Source organism: Meleagris gallopavo, chromosome 29 (assembly GCF_000146605.3).
Source record: "Meleagris gallopavo isolate NT-WF06-2002-E0010 breed Aviagen turkey brand Nicholas breeding stock chromosome 29, Turkey_5.1, whole genome shotgun sequence".
NCBI lineage: Eukaryota > Metazoa > Chordata > Aves > Galliformes > Phasianidae > Meleagris > Meleagris gallopavo.
In genome coordinates this window covers 516,028-535,635 of record NC_015039.2, presented here as the reverse complement: position 1 = coordinate 535,635, position 19,608 = coordinate 516,028, and the positions used below count along the sequence as shown (strand labels likewise).

Genomic DNA, 19,608 nt, shown 5'->3' with positions numbered 1-19,608 from the left:
GTGCGGTTCGGAACGGCGCCGAGGAGCGGCTGCGATCGCGTTCCCGTTTGTGCTTTACTGCCTAAAGCCGTTGCGATGAACGCCCAGCACTGATGGCTTGTGAGGGTCGCGCGGCAGTGCGGGAGGCGCTGCGTTCTCCTCTGGAAGCGCCGCAGCTGCTCCCGGCGCTGTCGGACCTCCTGCAGGGAGCTGCGCCCGGGGAGCTCCGCATGGGTCCCTAACAGCGCTGTGATCCTATGGAAAGCCTTCATCTGTGCTAAGTTCGACGAAACTTGGGGGTTGTTTGGTGTTTGCATTTCTGTAGATGTGGATTAGAACCCTCAGGCTATGCAGCGGTCCCACAGTGAGTGCTGGGCCCTGCTGGCACACACAGCTGGTTCTGGGGCACCCGGTGCTGCAGGGGATCCATTCACAGAATCACAGAATCACCAAGGTTGGAAAGACCTTCAAGATCCTCCAGTCCCTGAACACAACATCCAAACGTTCCTTGAACACCTCCAGGGTTGGTGACTCCACCTCCTCGCTGGGCAGCTCATTCCAGTGCCTGACCACTCTTTCAGAGAAGTAATATTTCCTAAAGAAAAGTAGTATTTCCTAAAGAAAAGTAAAGTAGTATTTCCTAATTCGGGCACTCCGCCCGCTGTGCTGCTGTGGTTGGGCAGCAGCTGAGCCCCACAGTGGGCTCTGAGCTGGGAAAGCTGAGTGCATAAAACAACAGGGACACGCTGTTATTTGCATCTCTGCTCGTGAAGAGTCGTGGAGGGACTCACAGAGGGAAACGACGATGGATGTTTGGTACTTGGGGAAGTTCTGCTCGCTGATGTTTCCCTACAGCTGTTGTGACCCGGCTGCAGGATGGCCGGCGGTTGCTGGGGCTCTCCATCTCATGGCTGGCAGAAATGGGAGTTTGCAGTGCTTGCCATCGAACCACCAGAACAGGAGGTGTCTGTAACACACCTCACTGACAGCACCAGGAGTTCTGTGCACATGGAAAGCGGTGGGAGCCACCAGGCCGTGGGAGCACCATGGAGAGGAGGCAGCGCAGCGCGAGGAGCAGCCCAGCGTCACCACCTCCTGCTCGGGCTGCTGGCCTGCAGCCTCTGCTCATTCCCAGCCCGGAGCCGTCATACCTCCAGGAAGTCTTTTCTCCTCTCGCTGACTTCACGTGCGCTGCGTGTGAGTTAAGGCACAGGGGTATGCTGAGTGCTGCAGCTTTCTTTTCTCAGTCCCCACTGAGACAAATCGAAACTTCTCCCTTCTGTCGGCAACGGAGCTTCTCTGCACTGCAGCAACGTGCTGTGAGCTGACGCGGCTGGAACGGAACCGCCTGAATTTCGGCTGGAGCCCAAACGTGGCAGCCCGGCGGTGCCTGGCAGGCGTGAGGGCGGCCGTGTTGTTGAAGCGCCCCACGTTGCCAACCAGCAGAAGTCGGCGTGGTGCTCGGCGCGCTGCTCTCGATAAGGAAGTGGGAAACCTCACAGAGACGACGGGATGCTTTTTCTAAAGAAAATGTCGACGTGAAGCAGACGCAGTGCTCGGACCGGGAGAGGAGATGTGTGTGCAGAGCAGGGCTGGGAAGGGGCAGCAGGGCTGCGGGGGGGCAGGAGGTGGAAGGAGCAGGAAGCGCCGCGCTGCCCCGCAGCACTGCTGGTGTCCCCGCGGCCCCACGCAGCCTCACGCGCTCAGCGGAAGCCGTCGGCTCCGTGCCGGTGCTGCCGCAGCACAACTGATACCACGCCGGCTTTCGTTCTGTACAACTGCACTTTCTATTTTACAGCAGTGAGAACTGGCCTTGGTTAACAGGCTGAGAGCTGCAGCCTTCCCGAAGAACCCTTCCTGCTGCCATTGAGGGCCCTGCATGGACCGGCGCTGCGGCGCTCACATTCACTTGCTGCCTCGTTACCTGACTTCTCCTTTTCCTCTGGCAAATAATGAGCCCGTGCACACGTCTGCAGAAGGAAGGAAGGAAGCCAGGGGTACTGAAATCAAGAGTTGAGTCTCAGTGGTGTGGATGAGTGAGAGGAGGTTCTGAAAGCAGCAAAGCCAGGACCTGCAGCACTGGGTGCTGCTGAGTGCAGGAGGGCACACGGGGGGCACAGCTCCCAGCGCTCGCATTGGAGCATCGTGGGCTGAGTGCTGCTTGTCCGTCCTGAGCCGCTCATCTCAGAAGTTCTGCTGCAGTCATTATTTAGAAGTTCTGAGTTGGTTTCTTTTCGTCGCAGCCCCTGCCGGTGCTCTGAGCCGCGCGTCCATCGCATCGGGTGGGTTTTTGGTTCTTGTGAAGCCTTCGTGGTTGGATGGCAGCAGGTGGGCTGTGCTGGCAGCTCCAGTGCCCACACTGCCCCGCAGACCCACGTGAGCCGTGCTTCATTAGCTGCCCAGCGAGGCACGCACCTCGCTGACTGTTCTCCCAGTGATGTCCCCGTGCTGCTCCTTTCCATGTCACGCAGTTGCAGTTTGCATCTCTCCTCCCTGTTACCTTTTAACTGAGGGGCACTTTGCAGAATTGCACGCTCTCAGAGGTGGGCAGGGTTTCCACTGCGGCCCCTGAAGGTGAGGAGAGGGCAAGGAGGGACAGTGTTAATGCAAACCGGGCGACAGGGAGTGTAAAAATAGCTCTGAGCTTGTTGGTGTGCTCGCTGCAGGCTCACTGTTAGTCATCTGCCTGCCGGCCTCTGCCGCTCCGAGGGATTGTTTTACAGCACTGAGATCTGCCATAATTTCTGCAGAGAAGGGGCAGGGATGGCTGTGATGAGTGGGGTGCTGCCCCACGTGGGAGCTGGTGGCTGTGGGTTTGTCTTCGCTTCCATGCTCAGCGCTGCGCTGACCTCGGTTTGGATTAGATCAGCGTTAATGGACGCCGCGGGCAGGCTCCTGTTTCTCCTGAGCGTGGGGCTGCTTTGCCTGGGAAGCGTTATGATGAGTGTTGTGCTTTTATTTTCCCATTCCTCATCAGGGACTGTGAAGCTGTGAAATGGCAGTGATGGGGATTGCGTGCCATGGAGCTCCCGCTCCGCCCGCCAAGCAGCAGCAGGAGCTCAGTGCCACCAAAGGGCTGCACGAGGCCGCGAGCGAGAAGCAAAACAGCGTCTGCAAAGTCGAGGACCCAAAGAAAGCCATCTTCCATAGTCAGTGGAAAATCCTCAACGACGTCATCACCAAAGGAACAGCAAAAGAAGAAACAGAAGGAGGCTGCGCGTCCATCTCCATTATTGCCCAAGCAGAGTGTGAGTAGCAGGGAGCGCTGCTCTTCATTGAGGAGAAGGGGCGCGGGAGGCGGTGTGCGGTTTCACCCTCCTGGGGAGCCCAGCTGAGATCTATTTGTAATCCCACGTGGGGTGGAGCTGCTGACACATCCCGGGCTCTATTTAGGCAGCTCATGAAACCTCTTAATAATGTGACAGCATTATTGAATGGCACGGAGTAACAGAACGGTGCGTGGCTGGAAATGCATCTCACAGTCTTGCTTCTGTTCCTGGCTGTCTGCTGAGGGGCGTTCTAGAATAATAATAATGATAGAAATGCTGAGAGGTGGTTGTGGGGAGACAGCAGAGGGTCAGGAGGTGCTGTGGGCAGTGCTGTGGCTCTGCTGGGTCACCACGTGGGTTGGTATGTTGGGAGGGGGCTTCCTCAGTCCACTTCTTACTGTCATGCTGGAGATGTGCAATGATCCTGTTTCCTTTCACATAGGTGAGAACAGTCAGGAGTTCAGCCCCACTTTGTCAGAGAGATCCTTCATTGCCCACAGCAAACGTTACAGGTGAGAGATCCTAGAACACAAACCCTGCACTGCTGCGTGTTGCCCAGTCCGGGTCACTCGAGCTCTGTGCTCTCTGTGCTGTCAGTGCTGCCCACTCTGCTGCTCCAGCTGGGAGCTTTGTCTGAAATCACTGAGCTGACCCGAGGGACGGTCTGGGTCTTCTGTTAACAGAACAGCACTGATGCTTTTGGAACCTCATTACAGCATTTCCTTTGGAAGCTGTGTGAGGCACAGAGTGCTGTGAGGGCCGTTCACGAGAGAGGGAACTGCTGCTTTTCTGGGGAGGATAAGCAAAAGGGGATGAGAGAAGAACCTCTACTTAGAAACAGCATCAGCAACAGGGCTGTAAAGAGAAACAGGTCGAGGGAGGAAAGCGAGGGTCGCTGTGACTCTGCTTCTCTGAAATATGCTGGGCAGGATCCCTTTTTTTCACCTCACGCCCATGAAGGCACAAACTGGAGGGCTGCGAAGCCCCCCTGAAGTGGGGAGGTGGGATGTAGGGTTGGGTTCTGTTTTGTGACAGCTGTCAGGCACTGCGTGCCTTGACATTGCCCTTTGCCTCTGGTGTTGTCCTGTAACCAACTGAAGCAGAGGGAACCATTCCTCACTGCTTTGCCCCTCAAACACTCCTCCTTTCTTCCTAATGACACCACCTGCACTGCTGTGCCGTGACACCGGAATTACAGTGGCTCACAGTAGAGGGAAAGGAGCTGTGCTGCAGTTCCTCGTCCTGTACGTCTCAGCAGGCAGAGCTGCTCGGTCTCCTCATCCCCGCCTTTGTAACTGTTAGCTGAGGCTGTGCTTTCCCCATCCCACCTAAGAGCCCTCGTGTGTTTTGGTTTCCAAAGCCGCTCAGACAGCCTCGATCAGATCCCAAACAATGTGGCTCATGCGACGGAGGGGAGGATGGCTCCCACCTGCTGGAGGGGGAGGCATCGTGGTAAGGCGAAGAAGAAGCGTCACAAGAAACGATCCAAGCTGAAAATGCAAACAGTGGCTGCTGGCAGACGGGGCCCCAGAACTCCAGAACAGGAAAGCTGCACTCCGATTCCCGTCCAGGTGAGAATTCGTGGGCACTCTTGTTGTGATGCTGGGACCCCCGCAAAGTGCTGAGCACTCCTGGTTACGTCTGGGCAGCTGTCCTGAGGCTCCTGCTCAGCTGCTCTGTTCTCTTGTGTTTCCTAGGAGGATGAAACGCACCACAGTGCTCTCTACAGAAACAGCTTTTGGTTATCAGAACTGAACAAGAGCTTGCTTTATGATCCACCCCCGTTTGAGAAACCCGAGAAAGTTCTGTCTGCGGGCAAGCTCCATTCAGTGGGCAGCCAGCACAAAACTGACTTGCACAAGCTGATAAGCCCTGTCCAGTGCCTTAATCATGTCTGGAAACTGCACTACCAGAGGGACAACGTCCCTCACCCTGAAACTCTCCGCCCTTTTCCATACAACATCGTGCCCCCTCCCTTCCCACACCTGGACAATCCTATCCATCCCATGAAGCTTAATGCTCTGGAGACGTATTTCCATCGTGATCTCAATTACCCAGACAGTGAGCATCGCTTGTCTGGCCTAAAGTTGGGATACAGCTTCCCCAAGTGCGTCAGCCAGTCCGTGAAAAGCAGCTTGGACAAGGTTTCTGTGGAAGAATACTTGGTGGACGCCTTGAAGGGCAGCGTGAGCCTCGGGGAGCCGCAGAACCTGGCCAGCCTCGCCAAGACGTGGAGGGGAGGCAGTCTGGACCCGAAGGAACAGTTTCAAAAGGCAGATGAGAATGAAGGCGTGCTGCTCACTGAGGTGATCTTCCTGCCCTCCACATTCGTGTCGTGGTAGGCAGAGTTTCTCTTGGGCTTCAGAAGAGAGATAACCCATATCCTTCTGTCACAAGGCTGCCTTTTCCAAGGGGGTATTGGTACGGTTGAACACTTTCAGGTAGAGATGTGACTTTGTTTTTTGAAGGGTATAAAGTCCTGGCTTAGCTTGGAGAGTCTCACTTGTCCGCTCATTTGCCAAACGCGTGTGCTTGTCTGTGGGAAGTATTTCTGAGCATTGGTCCTCCCATATTGCTTCACCTCAAGGCAGCAAAGAAGAAATTTTGTTCATTTTTAAAGATTTTTAAAGAGAAGTGATGTTGTTGTGCTATTTATTGGAAACTGGTGAACTCCACCGACAGCAGCTAAAGTTCCTCTGCTTGCTTCATCTTGTTTTGTGGTTCTTCTCCCCCAGAAACTAAAGCCAGTGGATTATGAGTACCGAGAAGAGGTTCACTGGACCAAGTGCCACGGCTCTCTGGGCATCGGCTCTTTTGGAGAAGTGTACAAAGTAGAGGACAAGCAGACAGGATTTCAGTGTGCTGCCAAAAAGGTAATTACGTGCGAGGAGGGGGAGTTGTGTGATGCAGAGGCAAGGCTCTACGAAGGGACGCATCGTCCTGCTGTGCAGGCTGTAGGTGCGGCCGCAGCGCGGTGACGACGAGAATCCAAAGTGCTTTGTTTGCACGTAGTGCTGGCGTGGTTCCATCACCTCTGTGCAACTGCTCCTCAAATGGCTGCAGCAGAAAACTGAAAAGAGTGTGTGTGGTGGGGGGGGGTTGTATTGAATACAAAAGTGTTACGTGTGAAAATCCATCTGAAAATGTTCACTCGTTGCGTTGGTCGCGGTTGATGGCTGCCCCTGGAGGCAGGCAGGAGGTGAGGCTCATCCAGGCTTCCTTTAACCGTTCCGTTTTTTGGCTGGATGGAAACAAACGTAGTTACAGCACACAGAAAAGCGTGACGAGTGTCACCAGATCCGTTCCTTTGTTCCTCCAGGTGCAGGTCGAACACTTCCGTGCAGAGGAGTTAACGACGTGCGCGGCGATAACGAGCCCTAAAGTTGTGCCGCTGTACGGCGCCGTGAAGGAGGGGCCTTGGGTGACCATCTTCATGAAGCTGATGGAGGGTGAGAAAGGAATGGCGCAGCACAGTGACACGGATCTCTCCTCCCTGCCCCACTCTGCATTATTAATTCTCGGGTGCTCCAGGCCTGTACTTGTGAGCGTGCTGGGAAGCTGCGTGCTGTCCCTGTGGGTGTGCGGCTGCTGTTGCTGTTTCTGGGCAGCGCTTCCAGCCCAGCCTCACTCCGTTCCAGCTGCACATTTTCACTGAAACACAGAGCTGCTCCTTTCTGGTTTTGGTGCTGTGTTTATCTATGTGTGTTGCCTGATGGCAGAGAGCTCTGGATAGACAAACCTGGGTGCTCCTCTCACCAAGGCTCCTCCTGCAGCCAGGCTGCTGGCAAGCGCAGCCCGGGGACCTGCAGCGTGAGTCTGATCACACAGTGGTTGTTTTTAGAGCAGAACAACAGTGTGAAATTGATGCAAAGCAATGGGCTTTGTGGAAGGCACGGGTGTCCATGTGCTGTAAGACCTCTGGAAATAAACAAAGGGAATGGATCCGGGTGTGGGAGATGAGGGCTGGCAGAGCTGGCAGTTCTTCCTCCTTTCCCTGTCACAGTGCTGATGATTCTGTTGAACTCTTCTCAGCTGAATTAACACAGACTCTGTGTTCCCCTCCAGGTGGATCACTGGGTCAGCTAATTAAGCAGAGCGGCTGCCTGCCCGAGGACAGAGCCCTCAGTTACCTGGGGCAGGCGCTGGAAGGTCTGGAGTACCTCCACGCTCAGAACATTCTCCATGGAGATGTGAAAGGTAGGATGCTGCTGATGGGGTCGTGGCCTTCCCTTCTTCCCAGGAGCTCACTGCTGGGGATTACTGAGTGACAAAAGAACGCTGAATGAGATCTTCAGCTCTGCCTTTGGGATTGGAGCTTGGCTTAGTCCAAAGCAGTTGGGCGTATCGATAGGATTTGTCACCCCTTCCTTTCTGGTGTCTGGGTGTGGGATGGGCAGCTCTGACAGACAGCCAGGATGGCTCTGGTAGTGTACAGTGAGACTCCATAGAAGTAACAGACCTTAATGTGGACTTATTAATAAAGTAGCTCTGTGGGTTTGGGGCTTTGTTTCCCTCTGGGTGACCCCACACAAAGGGCACCGATGAATTCAGCACCTCTTGTTGGCAGCGGAAAACGTGCTTTTGTCTGATGATGGGAGCAGAGCTCTGCTGTGTGATTTTGGTCACTCTGCTCACCTCCATCCCGACGGCTTGGGGAAGTGCTTGGTCACAGGTAAGGCTTCTCTGCTGTTATTGTACAGAATTGCTCTACTGAGTCTTTCAAAACATTTATATATGGATAATTTTCAAGCTACTGTATTTCCCAGACGTAACTTTCTCATAGGTTTATTAATTCTACTGTGATGTGTGCTACTGGCAGCCGAAACGAATGTAGGTTTGGAAGCTGGTCCTTCTCTTCCAGTCTGGAGGGGTGTTGTGTTTTTCATGCTGCGTTCAGTGCTTCCTCCCTGTGAGAAACTACATCCAAACTTTAATATCTAACTGGGTGCTCCTGTAACCTCATTAAATAGCTGGGATAGAATCCCAGCCTCCACCAAAGGCAGAATTCCTCCCTGATTTCTGGGCAGTGGAATGGTGAAAGAAGAGGACGTGTTTCCTAATGCTGTGTTCACCAATGGAGGGTTATAGTTCCCCTCCCATGTGCCCTGGGAAAGGCAAATTAATACACTTCCCAATGGGTGAGGCCTGTGGGGGCGTGGAGCTTTGGATGCTGCTGTGGGGTGAAGCTGGCTCCTCTCTCGCTTAACTGAAGAGCCAGGGAGGCTGCCCCATCTTCCCAGCGGTGGGACAGCTGTCTGGTTGGCACACAGTGAGCTCTCATTTCGATGCTGATAGGGAACTACGTGCCTGGCACAGAGACACACATGGCTCCAGAGGTGGTCCTGGGGAAGCGCTGCGACTCCAAGGTGGACGTGTGGAGCAGCTGCTGCATGATGCTGCACATGCTGAACGGGTGCCACCCCTGGACGCAGTATTACAACCATCCCCTTTGTCTGAAGGTAAGCCACTCCAATCCCCAGCAAAAGGTCCTTCAGCCTGTAATACCTCAGCATAGCCACACAAGAGTCCTGCCAGGAGGTCTCTGAGATGACAGCAGCCGTGCTGCAGAGCGGGCATCTCTCACTCCTGCAGACTGCTGCATGTTACATGGACTGGGGCTGTTTCTTTCCTGTCGTGCTGGTGGCTCGGGTGTGACCTCCAGCTGCTCAGCTGTAGGCAAATTACGGCTCAGGCCCGTCGTGTAATGCTGTCGTTACAGTTGGGAGCACTTTCAGGATGGGAAGAACCTTTTTTGCAATCAAATGAAGCCTCTCTGGTTTAACCTCTTTCGCTTCCTGTTTGCTGTGCAGATCGCGAAGGAGCCGCCGCCTCTGAGGGAAATTCCACCTTCCTGCAACCCCCTCACTGCTGAGATCATTAAAATGGGTCTGGAGAAGGAGCCGGTGCAGAGGGCGTCTGCGTCTGAGCTGAGGACCAAGGCCAGCACTGCGCTGCGAGAAGGTAGCAGCGTGCCACACCTCCAGCTCCTCTCCCACGCTGGCACAGTGGGCTCTCAGCTCTGTCCCTGTTCCTCTGGGGAGCGGTGGTGCATTTTGCAGTGCGTTCTGCTTTCTGCTCAGTGGATCGCTTGCGCTTCAGCACTGAGGTGCGCTTTGGGTTGAGAGCTTTTCCCTGCATTGAAAGCGATTGAGATTACCCCAAGGGGACCCCAAGTACGCTGTGATTTCCTGTGTGCTTTTCCTTGTCTGCATGAAGCAGATGATGCTGTGCTTCACACACACCTGTGAAGGTGTGCGCTGGGTTCAGTGTCCGCTGCCTGGAGCCTGCTGTGCAGCAAAGCTGGGAGCAGAGCTGCAGCATCCTCGGCTGTAACTCATGCTTGCGGGCCTCCCTTCCCTCTGAGACAACCCATAATTTCTATCAGTCCTGCTGCAGCACACCAAGAGCTTGTGGGCTGTCAGCTGGTTTTGTCTTCTGAAAAATCTGAGCATTTCGCAGCAAGAGACAATTCAGAAACTTGTGCAGTAACAGGAAGCCTTTGCCTCTATATGACAACATTTGTGTGTTCTCTGTTTTTGTAGTGGGAGGTGTGACAAGCCCCTGGAAAGGCGAATACAGGGAGCCCAGGCGTTTGGCGCTGCACAAAGAGAACAACCCCCAGACATCCCTGCCCCCCGCAGTGAGCCCCACTTCGGCCACTCCTGACCCGGAACCGGCAGCCCGAGGCTGCTGTGCCAGCCCTGCGCCACCACCGGCCCTGGAGCGAGCGAGGCAGGCCGAGGGAACCCGCTGGAATGAGAGCAGGGATCTGTCCAGGACCTGGGATCCTCCTCCTCTCTCCTCCACTCCCCTCCCCTTGAAGAGCTGCAGCCATACAGAGAGAGCAACCACCATTTCTGAACAAGAGCTCCAGCAGCTGGAAATAGGTACGGAGCATGCAGTGGGTGCTCAGCTCAGCTCAGCCTGCCTGTCCTGGCTCAGTTCTCACGGCAGCAGCAATAGCTGCCACATGCAGAGGAGCTGTCGGGTGTTCCACGTACTCTGGTGTCAGCGTTTGCTCTGTGGTGCTGAAGACACTTTGGGTATTAATTGTGGTGTCTGGGATTGGAGCAGGAAGGAGTGAAAAGAATCACTGGAAATATTTTCTTTTCCTGTCTGCTTGCAGAGCTGTTTCTGAACAGCCTTTCTCAGCCGTACTCACTGGAAGAGCAGGAACAAATGCTTTCGTGTCTCAGCATTGACAGCCCGTTTGTGTCAGACGCCAGTGAGAAGGTGAGCAGCAACGGGGGCCAGGCTCTGCTAACCTGCACCTAGTGATGCTACAATCTACTTAACGCCAAGCCTCATTAGTTTGGTTTGCTTTAACACTGCTGTGTGCAGGGTAGGGAATACCAGTAGAAAAAACCACCTGAGTAAGCCTTATTGAGCCAGGGATGGGTGTGATTTGACTGTATGCCCTTCGATCGTCATTTCCAAAGCCAAGCAGCGCACTGTGGGACGCAGCTCTGTGCTTCTCTGTTTCCTTTGCACAACACCAACCCCTAGCAGCTGACCTGGTGCTTACCAACACGCTGCTGTTGTCACACTGACCTCCCCTGACTCAGATAACACAGGCTCTTCTAAGCAGCGCAGCTGCTGCTTTTCCTGTGCGTTATCTCTTAATGAAATTAGATTTATCTGATGCTTTATTGTGCTGTGGGTGTGGTGAAAACCCCTTTTTTTTCCCATCCAACTCTTCAGCCGAAGAGTTTGACTATTGAAAATAGCTGTTTACATCCGCACAGTGCTGCTGTCTGTCCTTCCCAGCTGGTGGGTGAGTGCTGAATAACTCAAGGCCCACCCCGACGGATTTCTGCTTTGTTTCCCCTGGGGCTGTTCCCATGCTTGCAGTCCCACAGGAGCTCCATTTCTTTGAGAGTCTCTGATGGCCTCACGCTTCCTCCTGCAGAACTCCATGAAGGCTTCCCTCAGCCTGCGGGACACCATGAGCTCCGGCATCCATTCCTGGAACAGCCAGACAGACGGACAGAGCTTCAGCTGGAACAACGTGCTGAGCCGCGGCCGCCACACGGACACCCCCAGCTGCTTCAATGGTGAGTCCCCCTCCCTGAAGTCAGCACAGGCAGTCACATACGGCTTTCTCACTGCCCGGCGTTGTCCCTGAGCCCTCCTCAGCCCTCAGCTGCTGTGTTATCAGGGTCAGGGCTGTCACGGGGCCCTGTCCGCTCCCTGCAGGTGGGTGGGGGGCACTCGAGTCCGTGTAGCCAACTGAAGGCCACAGATGCTCCTGAACCCAGCAAGGCCGATTCAGCTCTGTACCTCGTGCAGCTGCTGTGTGCGGGAATAGGTGCTGCATAACCATTCATTTCTACAGAGCAATCCACGTTGTGCAAATCAGCGTGTCTTCAGCTGCTTTCTCGCTAAGCCCAGCTCTGCTCTGTGACTCACCTTTGTCTCCAGCAATCCTTTGTGCCAGGACCTACCTGAACAAAATCCCTGATGACAGAAGGAAGCACCTTCGATGGCTGTGCCTCATTAGTCAGTGCTTCTGTGTGGGACTGTGAAGCTGCTGCGCCCACAGCAGGAGCTGAGGACTTTTCTTGTGTCTTTCAGGAGTGAAAATCCAGATCCAGTTGCTAAGTGGAGAAAATTTACACATCAGGGATTTCCACAGGACAAAGGTGGGAGACATTGCCACTGGGATAAGCAGCCAGGTGAGGCACAGGGCCAGGGCTATTGCAGTCTTTTGTTCAAGCCATTTCTTCTATCCTGCAGCCTCCTAATGCCTTAAAACAGCGAACCAGGGACCCTAACGATGAATTTAGTAAAATAATTTCAGTGCTTGTTGATAGGAAAAGGTATTTTCTGAATGACAGCCACTGCGTGCATCGCGGTTGAGCTCCGTCTTTAACAGCACCTCCCTGCTGCAGCGTTCCTGGGGCTGTGATGCTTTGCTAAGGGATGTTATGTTCTGAGCAGGGCTCAGCATGTTCTGAGTGCTGCTCAGCTCTGCTTGCCCTGCTCCACAGATACCCGTCCCCGCCTTCAGCCTGGTGACGAAGGAAGGCCACCCCATTCACTACGACATGGAAGTCCCCGACTCAGGGATTGAGCTGCAGTGCACCCTGGCCCCGGATTGCAGCGTCAGCTGGGCGTGGAGAGTCAAACACGGTCAGCTGGAGAACAGGCCGTGAGGTCGCTCCTGTTCAGGAGGTTTTTACCTTGCTGAAATGTGGAATTGCAAAAGCTTCCGAGCACCCCTGCCATGGAGCACCGCGCGCTGGAGTCTGGTGCTGAAGTAGGATAGCAGCTCAGCACGGTGCTCTCACCTCGCTGCTGTTCCAGCCCTGTTCAGGACGCGTCCTGAGGCGTAGATGTTCCCCAGAACAGTGGGCAGTGCTTGTTTTGGGTGTGCTAGATTGAGCTTGAGAACGGGAGATGGAGATTCCTGCTCTTCAGAGGAGTGCGAGTGTCCTTTTCAGGAGAACGTGGAGACTGGATGAGAGCTCCTGTTGCTCAGCTAAGGGGGAAGCCGGTTGTTCCTGGGCTGGAAGGAAGCTGAGCATCTTCAGAGCGGCTGTCAGTGCCCAGGGGAGCAGGCTGGTGTCCTCCGGGCTGGAGGAAAGCCAGAACATGGCTGCAGGCTGTGGGTGGCAGCATCTCTGCCTCGAGCCTTTTGCACAGGGAGGACACAGCAGCAACTGCCTGGGTTCTGGGTTTCACCTTCCACACAGATGTTTCCTTTCTGAATCACAAAAGAGCTTTGTTTCCAGAAAGAGATTTGCTTGCAGCTCTCATCTTCATATCTCCTCCTGCCATAGGAGCTGGGGCCGGAGGAGCACGGCAGGGGCAGACAGAGCCACGTCCTGCAGCCCCGCTGCCCCCACAGCTCCCCTGCAGGGGATGGGGCAGAGGATGTCCGCTCAGACAAACTCTGCATCTGCCACCAGATTCCATCTCCTCTCTCAATCTCACATTCAGTCGTGGATTCAGCCCTGATTCAGCCCCTCCTCACCCGCTCAGCGTGGCATGGACTGGGCCAACAGATGGGCGCTTTGTGCCTTAATTTCTGGTGAACTTTTTTACTGATTTGTGTATTTCTTTTTTGTAGTATATTGAAACTGCATGTGCTGAATTTGGGTGGGTAGGTGCTGCTCTCCCTTTGGTAACAGGTGGGCCCAATCTGGGCTGTCTGGGAGACACAGCGAGGAGGGGCCATTGAAGGGAAATTCACTTAAAACAGCTCAAAAAAGTTCAGCTCTGTCCCTCTGCTTTGAGGAGCAGCGCCCCATAACTGCTCTCCTTGGCTCCCACCACACGTGGCAGTGTTGTCCTTAACCAGAACCGTACAGCTGTGATGCAGTAGGAAAGTGGAACTCTTGAAGAAAACTTAAACCCGGCCCCCTGTGGGTATAATTTCTTATAGCACTTTTTTGTTCTGAAGCACTTACTTAATCCTGTCTGAATTACTGTCTGAAACGGGCTCCCAGCTGGAGGAAGTGTCCCACTAAAACGTGACGCATTTCTGAGCACAGACTGCAGAGCTTTACACTTCACCTACAGCATTAATGCTGCTCTGAGGGCTGCGGGTGCACAGCAGTCCGGTGTGAAGCTGGGATGGGGGGTTTGTGGGCGTCCTCCTGTCCCCACACAGCATTTCCAGCCCTCCGTCCCGCTCCTTTCCCCCAAACCCTGCGCAGTTCTGCAGCAGCCCCTGGCACAAAGCAGCGGTGCTTTCATACCGTGCCCAAGCAGGGGCTGATCCATGCAGCCTTAAGGCTGTGCTGCCTGCCCCGTGGGCTCTCTTCTCTCCTGCTGCCGGCCCACCTTCCTGTTGCTGTGGTTGGTTTTGCTGTGGCAGGCTGAAAAATGCCACTTCCAGGAGGGCTGCGCAGTGCTGACACTCAGGGAAGGTTTTTGTTATCCATGCTAACGTCTGCATGAGAACGCAGTCAGGCTGTAGGCCCGACCTCAGCCCAGCAGAGCAGCAGCACACGGAGCTTTTGTCACAGAGATCCTTCCTGCAGCCCTTGGAAAACCCACTTTGGCACAGCGGCGCGGGGCTGAGGGCAGCGCTGGCTCTACTGCACGTGTGACACTTTATCAAGCTGCCGTTTCTGGAAACCAACGTTTCACCTGCAGCTTCACGGGGGGGAAAAATAAAAGCCGGGGATGAAGAAAAGAAAGGCAGACTATTGACTTTCATTGGTGTGCTGTCCCAGAGAGCGAGGAGAGGGCTCTGCGGCCGGCGTTGTGTGACTGCACTCCCAGCACACAGCTCAGCCCGGCCCACAGACACCGCTTCACCCTCGGGGTCGGTTTATTACCAGTTCTGCTTTAACAGGCCCTCGGTATATAAAAATAATAATGTATACAAATGAGCAGTTAATGTTTTACATTCTGGCTTAAAGGCATTTATAAGTTACACATTCATTTCCCATCCCTCCCTCGGAGCGGCGCGTGGCGCTGAGCAGCGTAGTTACAGCGGGGAGCTGCGCTGCCTGCAGCTTTCCTGGGGAGCCAGGATGTGGGCAGCGGCCGTGGGGAAGGGAGCGGAGGGCAGCTGAGCGGTGTGGGGCACGGCTGTGAGCAGCAGCAGCAGGGCTGGGAGCCATGGGCCGGCGCCGCTCACCCGGTGAGAACCCATGGCAGCGCCAGGCCCTGCTCCCTCAGCACGGAGATGTTAAGGAAGACGTAGAAAGTGAGTGTAAAATAGCACCCCTGCCAGCTCCTGGGGCTCGTGCCCAGGGTGGGATGTTTGCAGCAGCTCCGTGCTGGAGAGGAGGCGCAGCCTGCGCCCGCCCGGCTCTGCGGCGGAGGAGAACGCGGTGTCAAAGGGCTCCGCAAGGATGAAAGGGGCACCAGCAGCACTGCAGCCCCATCTGGCAGCCCTCCTCCTCCTCTCCAGCAGCAGGAGGTCAAAGGCACCAGCAAGCTGGAGGGGCACAGCGGTGTGCGGGGCTGCCCCCGAGGCCTGGAGTGCAACAAAGCAGCTCTGGGCAGGGGCTCCCATCACTCCCAGCTCTGCCCACCGGGAGAAGAGCTCAGCAGCATCACTAAGCAAGCGCTGGGGCAGCCCTGCGGCCGACCCAAAGGCGTGCGGGGCAGTGGGGCGGCCGGCACTGAGCGTGGGCACCGCTCCACACCCCCGTGCCATCCCGGGCCCCGGTGCCCCTCACAGCGAGATGTCCGGCGTGGCCTGCAGGCTCTGCCCCACCGTCCGCTTCTTGGCGCTGCCGCGGCCCTTATCAGCGCGCCGGTACGGGTTGTTCCGCAGATCTGCAGCAGGAGAAAGCGCAGAGCGGCAGTGAGCCGCACCCTGCCGTGTCCTGCCTGCCCCACTGGTACCCACGCCTGCGGGATGGAACCTTCCCTCACCCCCCTGAGGTGCTCAGAAGCACAACCAGCGGCACACAGGTGGAAGGAAGGAGCCAGGAACAAGCTGTGTGTGCCCCGCTCCCCAGCCCTGCCTGCACCCAGTGCTGGAGATCCGCCGTGCTGCAGCCCCCCACCTGCACCCCCGCCCCGTTACCTACAGGCAGCCACTACAGGGGACTCTCCTCGCTGAAGCTCACATCGCAGAAGAGCCGGGACGAGCGCTTGCCCGTCCGGGCCGTGAAAGGAACAGTTTTCAGAGCTGAGCACAGCAATCCAGAGACAGCAAGGAGGAAGGAGGGAAGGAAGAAGGAGCAGAACAGGAGGAAGAGCCATGAGACAGGGCAGAGAGGTTGGCTGCCTCGCTGCGTGCGACAGGAAGGTGCCGAAGGTGGGTCTGGGCTCTGCACAGCACTCGGGGGCCCTCCGCTCCTTGCTGACACCCCCATATCCCCGAGGCTGTCCTTGTTGTGCCACAGACTGCAGAGCTGGGGGCCGGGCCCAGAACACAGCTGTGTGATGAGCCATGGCCCCACCCCATGTCCTGACCCCGGGGGCCCTGTGCTGCCACAGCCTGAGCCCCAGGCATGCGGGGGGATGCCCGGTCGCTCACCTGAAATAATGTCTTCGATGGCCCCGTCTTTGCCTTCATAAATGAGTGGCTCCTTTACCATCTGCTTCTTCTTCAGCTCAGCAATCATGTCCATCTGCTGCCGCTTGGCTTTCTGGAATGGTGACTGCAGAGGGGACAGCAGAGTGAGCAGTGTATCCCCGTGCTGCCCATCTCCCCCAGCCCAGCTGGAAGAAGCCTTTTGCAAAGTCTGTGTGCTCTGGGTGCAGCAAGGCCGCCCCACGAGGGCACAGACAGATCCGGGCTGCTGCCTCCTGGCTGTGGCTGAGTGGGGTTTTCTGGGGCAGCGATGCTGTGGAGCCCTATCCCAGCACCAGGTACCTTCAGGTCGAGCTGTTCCTCACTGCCGGGGCGGCCGGACTCTGCCTCCTTGGCCGCAGCCTCTTGTTTCTTCCACAGCTCGATGTCCTGCTCTGCTTTCTGGGGAGAGGCACAGGGAGGGCTCGCTGAGCTGGGGACTGCTGCAGGGCTGGGGGAGCACAGTGCCCTCCTCCCTCTCCTCGGTGGTCCCCAGCAGCCCAGCCTGGCACCTTCAGGAAGCCAGGATCTGCAGCTGCCCCAAAGGATGACTCCAAGTGCTGGGGTTCATGTGACCAGCGAGCCCCCGGCCTCACTTGTGGCTTCATCCCCTCCCAGTCCCCAGGAACAGGACACCCCAATCCCCTCCTACCTTGTAGGCTCTGATGAAGCGCATGAACATGGGGAAGAAAGTAGTGGGAGGACTGGTCTTGGGATTCTCCCCAAAGTATTCCACAGCCGACTCATAGGCCTCCTGTGAGCAGAGGCAGAGATATGGGGGCTGGGGGCTGGCAGCAACCCTCCCACAGCCTTTCCCGTGGGGCACAGGCGTGAGCAGAGAGCACCTCGTGGATCCCCACACAGGACTGGGGGCCCAACACCCACCTTGGCAGTTTTGCTGTCGGCCTGCAGCTTCTCCATCAGCTCCGTGTTGGCCTTGAGGAACTCCTTGAGCACAAGGCTGTCGTCCTGCCGCATGAACTCCTTGCGGGTGAGCTCCATGCCCTGCTGCAGGCTCCGCACGTCCTGCAACACGCCGTCCAGGGACACTGCGGGGAGGGCGGTCAGCAACCAGCTCCAGGGTCAGGGCAGGCTCAGACTGTCCCCAGGTGGGGGCTGCACCTGCCATGGCCCCCAACCCCCTGCCCACAGGTGCTACCTGTGCCCGCCTTGTCAAGGAAATGCAGCTCGGTGTGGAAGCCGGTCAGCTCGGGGTACTTCTCTGTGATCACCCGCACCAGGTAATGCAGCAGTGTCTGCTTACGGTCTGTTGATTTCATCTCCAGCAGCTGAGAGAGAGCAGCGTTAGCCCTGCCCTGCATCCCACTGCCCAATGCCCCCTGCTTGGGGTTGCCCTCATTCCTCATAGCTGGTTCCCATGTCCTTCTGTGCACACACACTCTTCCATCTCCACACCTGCTCCTTGTGTCCCTCCATCCCCACAGCTGCTCTCTATATCCCTTCAAACTCCATGGTTAGTTCTCACACCCCCCAAACCCCACAGCCAGTCCCCACCTCCCTCCATCTCGATACCTGCTCCAATGTATCCCTCTGTCCCCACAGCTAGCTCTGTCTCTCCCATCCCTACAGCGGCTCCCCACACCCCTCCACCCCACGGCTGCCTCCCATGTCTCCCCCACTCACAGCATGTCACTGCATCCCTCTGCTCCCACGGTGTGTCCCCATGCAGTGACACTGCCTGCACACACCGGACCCGCACCCAACGTACCGCATCCAGGCTCTGCAGGCGGAAGCCATAGGCTGCCCCACGCTTGCTGCTGTTCATGTAGTTCCCAAAGGCCAGGACGATCTGAGGAGACACCCCAGGCAGGTCGGCATCACACCCCAGCAGCCCCCCATGCCCCCACTGTCCCCCATAGGGCTGCCCCTCACGCCCCTCACCTCAAGGATGTTGCGCAGCTTGCTGGAGGACTTGAGGGACATGGAGGCAGCGATGATGGCGTTGAGTTGCTGTGGGTGGAAGGGAAGCGCATGAGTCTCACTGCAGGATGCCACCTCCTCGCAGCCCCCCAGCGCCGCCCACAGCCCCACACACCGGCATGAGCAGCTGGGCCGTGTCGCTGAAGTTGCCCAGGAAGATCATGACGTTCATGCGCTCAGCCAGGCGCGGGATCTTGCTGAAGCGGATCATGAACTGGTCCTCCTCTGAGAGCTCCTCCGCAGGCTGCTGCTCCCGCTCGAACTTCCCGATGAGCGTCCGCTCGTACTCAGTGGGCAGGAAGCGCAGCAGCAGCTCCAGAAAGTCGAGGCTCAGCGCCTGCTGGTCGTACCTGCAGCACAACGGGCTGCACCCCACCACCACCACCACCACCCCAAAGCGCAGCCCGCCCTACGCCACCCCAAGCACTCAGTGCGACCTCATCCCACCGAGGAGGGGACACTCACGTCTCAATGGCCATGCAGATGTCCTGGATGCTGCGGCCGCCTTTGCGGAGTGTGATGGCCAGGTTCTTGGCCCTGTTGGACTCCATGAGTGTGACCTTGCTGGGGGCTTTCTGTGTGGCCTTCACCTTTAGGGCACTGATGTCCAGGCCGGGGCCCTGCGCTTTGGTCTTGAACTGTTCCTCAAAGTCACTCATGTCCAGCTCCTGTGGGGACACAGGGCTGAGGGCACTGGTGGGGGCTGCGGTGGAATGCAGGGGATGGGGCTGCGGCCAGAGGACTGTGACAGGACAAGTAGGACAAGGAAGAGGATGAGGATGGAGGGGAGGGGATGAGGAGGAGGAAGAGGAGAGGGGATGGGGACAGAACAGGGATAGGACAAGAGGACAAGGATGGAATAATGAGGGGGTAAGGGAACAAAGTGAGGGGAGTGGGATAAAGGCAAAGGATGAAGAAGAAGGTGTAAGCAGAATGAGAGGATGAAGATGGAGTGAGAAGACAAGGAGGGGCGACAGGAAGATGACAGGGCAGATCCTGCGTTGCTTCCCTCCATCATGCTGACCTCCATCTCCCCTGAGGCTGCAGCCCCGTGAGGCAGTGACACAGATGGGTGCCACATGGGCGTAGGTTCAAAGCCAGCACGGCCGCAATGCGGGTGCACGGGGTAACGTCAGTGCGGCTGCAGCAAGGACTTGGGTGCCAGCCATGCTGAGCCCCCTCCTCCCAACCCCCCCTGCCCACGTGGCCTCACCTGCAGCACTTTCTCATCGTTGAGCTCGGTGAAGACAGTGCCGTCGATCTGGCTCGGTTTCAGTGCAACCCAGTTGAACACAGGCATGCGGAACTTGGTTTGGATCGGCTTCTTCACCTTCACTGCAGGGTGAGAGCAGGGCAGTGTCACTGGGGGGGCAAGCCCCAGCCCAGTGTGCTCACAGAAACATCCCAGCATTCCCAGGACCAACTCACCTGAAC

The 19,608-nt window shown here is 56.7% G+C and overlaps 2 protein-coding genes across 3 annotated transcripts in view; one reads left to right on the top strand and one right to left on the bottom strand.

The window, feature by feature from the left end:
- MAP3K14 (mitogen-activated protein kinase kinase kinase 14) overlaps positions 1-13,738 on the top strand; it is a 14,875-nt gene extending 1,137 nt beyond the window's left edge. Inside the window, exons 1-16 of one of the 2 annotated variants that reach the window (XM_019623383.2) lie at positions 612-2,261; positions 2,957-3,227; positions 3,691-3,760; positions 4,609-4,819; positions 4,946-5,554; positions 5,984-6,121; positions 6,568-6,697; positions 7,314-7,445; positions 7,816-7,920; positions 8,544-8,707; positions 9,059-9,209; positions 9,791-10,135; positions 10,375-10,481; positions 11,158-11,302; positions 11,823-11,923; positions 12,239-13,738. In XM_019623383.2, coding sequence (XP_019478928.1) covers positions 2,975-3,227; positions 3,691-3,760; positions 4,609-4,819; positions 4,946-5,554; positions 5,984-6,121; positions 6,568-6,697; positions 7,314-7,445; positions 7,816-7,920; positions 8,544-8,707; positions 9,059-9,209; positions 9,791-10,135; positions 10,375-10,481; positions 11,158-11,302; positions 11,823-11,923; positions 12,239-12,403 — 2,826 coding nt within the window. In that variant the 5' untranslated portion in view covers positions 612-2,261; positions 2,957-2,974 and the 3' untranslated portion in view covers positions 12,404-13,738. Of the gene's footprint in view, positions 1-611; positions 2,262-2,956; positions 3,228-3,690; positions 3,761-4,608; positions 4,820-4,945; positions 5,555-5,983; positions 6,122-6,567; positions 6,698-7,313; positions 7,446-7,815; positions 7,921-8,543; positions 8,708-9,058; positions 9,210-9,790; positions 10,136-10,374; positions 10,482-11,157; positions 11,303-11,822; positions 11,924-12,238 lie in introns of those variants that run through there. The other variant, XM_010724461.3, reaches the window with a different exon arrangement.
- A 1,663-nt stretch (positions 13,739-15,401) lies between these two features.
- FMNL1 (formin like 1) overlaps positions 15,402-19,608 on the bottom strand; it is a 10,213-nt gene continuing 6,006 nt past the window's right edge. The window contains exons 16-27 of the mRNA XM_031557027.1: positions 19,388-19,602; positions 18,640-18,842; positions 18,290-18,524; positions 18,136-18,204; positions 17,963-18,043; positions 17,393-17,522; positions 17,119-17,282; positions 16,886-16,987; positions 16,537-16,635; positions 16,198-16,321; positions 15,746-15,846; positions 15,402-15,488 (exon numbers count right to left, since the gene is read on the bottom strand). Coding sequence (XP_031412887.1) covers positions 15,755-15,846; positions 16,198-16,321; positions 16,537-16,635; positions 16,886-16,987; positions 17,119-17,282; positions 17,393-17,522; positions 17,963-18,043; positions 18,136-18,204; positions 18,290-18,524; positions 18,640-18,842; positions 19,388-19,602 — 1,514 coding nt within the window. The 3' untranslated portion in view covers positions 15,402-15,488; positions 15,746-15,754. The remainder of the gene's footprint in view (positions 15,489-15,745; positions 15,847-16,197; positions 16,322-16,536; positions 16,636-16,885; positions 16,988-17,118; positions 17,283-17,392; positions 17,523-17,962; positions 18,044-18,135; positions 18,205-18,289; positions 18,525-18,639; positions 18,843-19,387; positions 19,603-19,608) is intronic.